Source organism: Berghia stephanieae, chromosome 5 (assembly GCF_034508935.2).
Source record: "Berghia stephanieae isolate SIO BIC M18660-M18661 chromosome 5, UCSD_Bste_1.3, whole genome shotgun sequence".
NCBI lineage: Eukaryota > Metazoa > Mollusca > Gastropoda > Nudibranchia > Aeolidiidae > Berghia > Berghia stephanieae.
Window position 1 is genome coordinate 28,423,523 of NC_088364.1, and position 7,973 is coordinate 28,431,495.

The window sequence follows — 7,973 nt, forward strand, 5'->3', positions numbered from 1 at the left end:
ATATATATATATATATATATATATATATATATATATAAAATAATATACGCAAGTACAAAAACATAGTCATATTCATAAGCATATACTATCTCTCTATAAAAGAGATACCTGTACACTATCTAATATACTAAAATACAGTTATTTTCCAGGGCTTAGTGTCTGTGCTTTTACTTATGATAACCCAAAAACTATGGTGTCATTATTGAAAGAAACCAACCTGGTGATATAATTCATTCTTCACATTGAAAGTTTTCAGTTCCCAGTCACTGTCTGCGATGTATCAGTCGCATTTATCAAATTTGTTATAACGTCTTTTCAGTGGTGGCGATTTTGTGCAACGGTCACGTGCGACTTTCGGGTTAATGTTAATTTTCTTCAAATGTAAATAAACTTTATTGATTGTTATGATAGTTTTGAAAGTGGCCATCTTCAGGGTTTCTCAATATCAGACCAAATATGCTGACGCTGATATATTTGCTGGAATATCTTTATCTTGTTTTATATAATATGCCCTTATTGCTTCATCAAACGAGTAACTTTAAAAGGGAATCAGCATATTATTGGCACACTTTCTTTTGGTAATCTTTGCTGGATTATGAGTGTTTTGGTTTTCTTTTTCATTTGTTTCCTTATGTTCTGTATTTATCCTTGCCTTTTTACTCCATTTTTCATGAGAACACTTCTAACCAAGTCAATAATATATCAGATATGCGCATGAAGAAAACTTTTGCGATTGACATCAAACATAGAGGAATATTTCAACAACAGTAAGAAGTCTCGCTATATCAGATGAAAACGTAAAAAAAAAAATTCGATTGTGCAAAATAAACTCTCAGAATGATAGGCAATCAATCACAGTTTGTTTTGTGACATGATATCATTAACCCTTGAACGCCGCGGTTGGATTTATTTCACTTATTAATATTACAGAATTTCTCCCACTATCTAATCTGGCTACAGCAAGAAAGCTATCAATTATCCTCTATAGAGTAAGTACAGCATTGAACCTGAAAACTCCAAGTTGTATCGCTGAGAGCAATGTCTCACGGCAAGTTTTTGCTGCAAAAAGGATAATAACATAAATAGATCTTGCTCTCGTTGATCTCATTTACATTAAAGACAATATTTGGTTTGCCATTATACCTTTCATGAATATAAATAAAGCATATTTATAGAGAATTACGTGATTTTTATAGTTCCTGATGCTTCTTTCCACATGTCAATTTTTCAAACCTTAGAATAAATAGACACGTAGATAACCACGCCTCTCGGACAGTCGTCATAATGTAAACAATGGCTGTGATTGATAAACATCGCAAACTACACAGGTTTTACTATCAATGGCATGTATCTAAGTAAAATATCCACTGTTCTACCGCTTGGTCAATAGAACCAACACAGAAAACTATGTGTAAATTGAAACGTTTATAAAATGATCAAGAAAATCGTGTGATAACTAGTCACCCGTTTGGTGGTATGAAAACAATAACAATACTCAGAGAGGGGTTGATTTCATTCAGGTTATTGTTTATAAACAATAAAATATGTTTGTCCGAGCACATGTGAAGATGTGTCACAAATTCCATGTTTTGATTGGTCAAAAATCTACTGGTTAATTTGAAGCTGTCTGTGCGATGTCTTGGTGCTGAGTCCACAGTTCATGAATCATCATTCAACGTCAAACATACATGGGAAGCTGAAAACCGTCTGTCGGAGCCATGGGACCCTCAAAACTAGATTTTCATTCCATTGTTTGTAGCCCTAAACTTACACTAACAAATACAATACACTTTCCACAAGTTCTAAAAGATCAAGCTGGTACCACACTAGTGTTGGGAGGATAAGATGGGGGGTTGCCAGAGAGAAAAATTGGAAGCAATACATTATCATAACTTGTCCTCTTGCTTGTAAGTTGAGTTCTTCAACAACTGACTTATCTGAATACCAAGCGACTGGTATGTAATTATTTTCATAAATGATAATGTGAAATTGAATATAAGCTTCAATTTAATTACAAAACAGATCAAATGAACGTTTCGGATTTCCCCTTTATCAACAAAACAGGATGAATGAAACACCACAGATTAATGGGATGATGTGGTAGTGGCGTAGTTAAGATCATTTTCAATAATAATAATTTTAAAATTAATAATTTTCATGCACAATTGAAGTATTTATTATACTCCAAGAAGACGATCCTTTTGTTATAGTTAGACTCTCAAATCAGTAATCTAAAGACAACTCACCAACAGATTTTCATCCATGGCCGTGTAGAATCCATCACGAAAGCTTTTGAATTCTTTCTCTACTGATTTGTTGAGATAGTAGTCATTCAGTTTGGATATATACTCTTCACTGCATATGAATATCAAAGACCAATTAAACAATAAGGATGACGACTATGATGATGATGATGACGATGATGATGATGATGATGATGATGATGATGATGATGATGATGATGATGATGATGATGATGATGAGGATGACAATGCTTTCCTTTATACTTTACAAATGTACGGTCAAAAACAGTTATAAGTATACAAGTTATTTTTCATATGTCACTGGTGATGTTCATTAGAAAACAGAATTAAACGAATAAAAAAGAGCTTACGTTATTTGTTGTGAAGATAATGATGATGATAATGAAGATGATGATGAATTGATGATGATGATGGTGATGATGATGATGATGAAGATATGAAAGGCTTTTGATAAGTACTCATCATCTTGTCAGCTAACAATACAGCTGGGAGAAGAAGTTTACTAAAAAAAACAGTGGTAGGTGTTAAAGCTTGACGTTTAGCATGCCTACGTCAAGGTTAATTGACTGAGGGCTCTGGATAGACCTAAAGTTAAAACCAAAATTTCGAAATCACGCATTCCATCTCAGAGATGAATGAAAAAAAACCCAATAATAAATATATATATATATATATATATATATATATATATATATATATATATTATATATATATATATATATAATATATATAATTCAAAACTTTGGTTATATCAAATTATTTCCTTAATTAATGCAAATAAGAAAAACGTATTTACGGTTTTACTAACGTGCTTACAGGTTATTCTCAGTCACTGGGATTTCAGCACCATTCGGACATAGCTCAATGATCTGTTGGTTGCTGTCTGTTACCTGGGATTGTAATTGTGAGTGTAAGTGCTATTTATTTATTTATTTATTTATGTATTTGTTTGTTTATTTTTACTTATCTATTGATATATCTATTTATCTATTTTATTTTTGTTTGCTTTGGTAAATTAATTAAAATAAGCTAATTTGTTAATATATATTATCAGTTGCGCCAGTCTCTATCAATTACGAGGGTATATTATACACAGTTGGTTAATTGTTAGAGATTTTGAATTTTAATTTTAAAAAACAAAGTAAATAATTATAGTTGTAATTCTTATTATTCAGTCTGAGAATTGAGAAGGACGGTCTTACTCACAGAAAAGTCAAGAAACATGTCTTCAATAACATCAGGATTGTCAAGCAAAGCTTTGCATGATCTGAAACAAAGTGGATTAGATTTATGAATTAAACACTTTCCAACAGTTCTCACAATTTTAAAACAAAGAAAACTACATCTTATTTTGGCTATTCAACTCATTGTATCCTATTGCTCATCTCAGCGTTATTAGCAAGCTTAATATATGGACAAAGGTAGAATTGACCAGTTAACTGGCGTACTTTGGAAAAACACATATTTAAACATTTGGCCAGAAAACATTTCCTTCAAATATCAATCTCATCTTAGCAAAAAACTCTCAAACCTGGGACTTCCCGAAGTTCCAGGTTTGACTTTTTTTCCCAAGATAATGGTCATTTAAATCGATCGATATAAGAAGGACGAGTTTTCTGGTCAAATTTTTAAATACGTATTTTACCAGAGTAGGGCAGTTAACCGTTTAATGATAGTTTTGAAGCTGATTCAGTGTTCTTTAGCGTAGCCTCCAAAGTGTATGTTGGTTCAAGTTATGAATGTGTTTGAAATTTTTTTTAATTTCACACATTTCAAAGATACAGTAGGAGCCAGAATAAGATTTATGAGTCCAACATTATTTTGGCTATAACTATAACGTTTTGTGATTCTCTCCCTCAAAATGGTATATCAAATTGAAAAATTAGGGAGCAGGCACTGGACTAAGATAACGAACTGTAAAAGTGTGTATGAACCTGTGCCAGACAAAGCAAGAAAGAAAACTACAAGAAAAAAAACATTACAAAAAAAAAAAAAAAAAAAAAAAACATCCCAGAAAAAGAGAAGTTAAAAGACCACAGAGGCTACCGGGATAATTGGGACGATACTCATACCAATATTCTTCACAAGGGTACGCGTTTCCACTGCTCCCTAATTTTATCACTCTTATATTTATAGAAATTAGAATGGAGCAATGTGAATGTCTTCCTCCTCCTCCTCTCGTGTTCAATGTTTGTGTTGTGTGATACAAGTGAGGGTTCACAGCGGAAACACGGAAACTTGTAAAGAATATAGGCATTAAATCGTCCTATCGGGTAACCTCTGTGATGTCATGGTAGCACGCCTGACCGGTAATCAGAAGGTCTGAGGTTCGATCTTCAGTCGAGGTGGGTTGATTTATTTGGGATTGCTTTTCTTCATGTACTTTTCTTTTTCTGGCACTGTTTCATATATCATCAAAATCATCTTCATATTTAGATATTAGAATTCACATCGTCTTTTATAATAAAGAATATAATACCAATGTGGTTGCTTACCTGTAATTTATCGGTTTCAAGTCAAAGAGATCCTTCAAAGTCAGTGGTCTGGAAGATGGAATGAAATCATAGTATTTATTATAGGGTATTATTCATCAAGGAGACTCAAAATATTCCTATTTACTCATAGCTAACTATTCCGATAAAACTTTATGAAGTTATCACAAGTTATATATGAAGTCATATCACAATATTTGTAATACAGTTTTAGATTTTAATAAGTTTAGCGTCACATAGAGGATATAACACAAAGAATAGCAATAGCAAAATAGTGTTCCAGAATATGCGACTAGTTGTGTCAAACAACAAACTAAAGTTGAAGACCAGAATGAAAGTAGTAGAGACATATTATGTCATACGTACCGTTGTATATGACTGTGAAACGTGGACGCTTGACAAAGAATGTACGAGGAGGTTAGAGGCATTTGAGATGTGGATGTATAGAAGAAGGTTGAGGCTATCATGGACAGAGAAGTATACGAACGAGGAAGTGTTGGAGAAGGTGAGAAAGGGAAGAATGTTGATCGATATCATCAGAAAGAGGTAGTTACGGTTTCTGGGACATGTGTGGAGAAGAGACGGAATAGAAAAGTTGGTAACATCTGGGATGATCGAAGGAAAGAGAGCTAGAGGAAGACAAATGAAGAATGACGTATCTAAGGGTCTAAATAACCTAAGAATGGCCAAAAGTGATTTTTTAAAAAAGCAACACCGATTTCATGCGCACTGCAGAGGATTGTGATCGTGGAGACAGCTGACGGCAACGTGCTCAAGAGTACAAGCCACGATTGATGATGAGCGTCACGGGCTAAACACTGGCCCCACGGGCTTTATGGCTCGGAAGGACTATTTGTTCAATCAGGTAAATCTGGATTGGGGGTCCCGATAGCTCAGTTGGTAGAGCACTCGCTTCACATGCAAAGGGGCCAAGATAAATCCGGGGTGCAATCGAGATTTTTTTCTTCTGATCCCCTGATCCCCCTGTCTACCTAGCACTGAATGGGTAGCCAGATCTCTTGGATATGGCAGAAAGTAATATGTGTCCTATCCGAAGGATAGCAAACAATTGCTATTGTCGGTTTCACGCGTTAGAAACTGGGATAAACTCCGGTCCTATGGGCCTAATGGCTCGCAAGGACTACTAAATCTGGATTGTTAACAATACCATTTCTATGTTAAAGATCTGAAAAAAAAAAGGTATGAATACAAGAAAAAAAAAACATCCCTAAAATTAAGTCTACCTCCACTGGCAGGTTTTTTTGTTTTTTTTTTGGGGGGGGGGGGAGGAGGGATGTTTTTCTTTCTTGTAGTTATCTCTCTGCTTTGACTGGCGCTGTTCCATACACAGGCTACTTACTTGTTCAGAAGTTTTTTGTACAATGCATGTGGGAATTGTAAATGAAGAGTGACACCGTTGTATAAAGCCAAACCACATATAAGGCCAAGAAATCGAATATCATCAAGATTGGACTCCTGTTGGATAGAAATGATTCAATATCTTAAACCCAGACAGACGATTCTGTAAAAGGATTCAATAGTCTGATGTCACGTCGCCTAGCAACGAGCAGCTTGGTTCTAAACAAAGAAAATCGGCACTTTTTATTATCCATGCTTTCTAGAACTTTTTCACGTGTCATGTGATCAGAATGTATAAAAGTCCAAACATGATCAAATTTATAATGTTTTTCTCCTCTGAACACACTTTTATGTTCGTTGGAGAAGTATTTCATAAGGTCGTCCGCCATTGTTCCGATAGTTTAGAACCAGTTGGATTCAATAGTCTGATGTCACGTCGCCTAGCAACGAGCAGCTTGGTTCTAAACAAAGAAAATCAGTACTTTTTATTCTTCATGCTGGCTAGAACTTTTCATATGTCTTGTGATCAAAACATGATCAGATTTATAATGGGTTTTTGTCATCTGGATACGCTTTTCTGCTCGTCGGAAAAATATTTCATAAGGGCGTCCGCTATTGTTCCGATAGTTTAGAGCCAGTTACTAAGTTACTATTCGTCATTACGAGGGAAGTGACGTCATGACTGTTGAAGCGTATTGCTGTGCCCGTTTCACGTTATAGAAATCAGGATAAACTCCAGTGGTTTCAAAAGTAGTGGTAACTATCTTGAGCCTCTCTTGAGGTCATGAGGTCTACACACAAACATCTCGAAAGGTTTTTGACGAGCTATCAGTTAAGCTATATATATTAAAAAACACAGAGACGATTGAGACAGTGAGTAAGATCTGATATTGGGTGAATATTAGTACACAAAATTGAGTGGAGCAGGCACTTATGTTGATAATAACAAGAAAAGAACTGTGCCAGAAGTCAATAGAATTTTTTTTTAAAAACCTTTGCCACGAAACTTTATTGGTGTGGTGTTTATGTGTTGACCTCGTGACCTCAAGAAATCGGTAGAGGGGCTCAAGAGAGTTACTAGACTACGTATGAAACCACTTTTTAATGGAGTGGTGGATGGCTTCGATCCTAGAGCGTCCCTCTCGTGGCTAGGCGGAGGTGCCGTAGTAGTCGGGTCGTCGGTCGTGGGACTCACCAAGTTTTTATTCTCTCTTTTATTCTCTATTCTCTATAATTCTCCACAATGTCATATGCATGGCCTTTTCTACTCACTTCAGTTTTTGTTATTATCAACAATCACGTTTCTGAATTCTGAAAAAAAGATGTAGATAAGTTTATCTGCTTTACATTCCATGACGATATTATGTGTTATACTCACTTCTCCCTCCTTTTTAACTTTAAACCACTGTGTTTCTGACTCTTCTTCATAATAGCATGCTCCAAATTTTTCATTCAACAGCTCTTCGATAAGAACTTGGAAGAATTCCTGATAAATACACACACACATATTTAAAAAAAATACACCACAATACAATATAATAATGCATGTTTGCATTATATCTATCAGACTGTAATGGAATTCTGTATTTTAATTAAATACTCTACTTGTGAGATTTTTGGCTTGATAATAATAATAATAATAATAATAATAATAATAATAATAATAATAATAATAATAATAATAATAATAATAATAATAATAATAATAATAATAATAATAATAATAATAATAACAATATGCTAATATATAGAGTTGGGTTAAGAAAATATTTAGGCCAGGTAATTGTGAGCATTCTTTTTAGAATAGCATAAATATGGGACTAGGAAAAGGAATAACACCAAAGATCTTTTACAGTCC

At 34.3% G+C, this 7,973-nt stretch overlaps 1 protein-coding gene across 1 annotated transcript in view; it reads right to left on the reverse strand.

Moving 5' to 3' along the window:
* Positions 1–7,973, reverse strand: part of LOC144972705 (putative E3 ubiquitin-protein ligase HERC4) — a gene marked incomplete in the record, with an annotated part of 65,378 nt that overhangs the window by 5,763 nt on the left and 51,642 nt on the right. Inside the window, 6 exon segments of the mRNA XM_078914248.1 lie at positions 2,247–2,355; positions 3,081–3,154; positions 3,471–3,531; positions 4,760–4,807; positions 6,117–6,232; positions 7,494–7,601. Coding sequence (XP_078770374.1) covers positions 2,247–2,355; positions 3,081–3,154; positions 3,471–3,531; positions 4,760–4,807; positions 6,117–6,232; positions 7,494–7,601 — 516 coding nt within the window.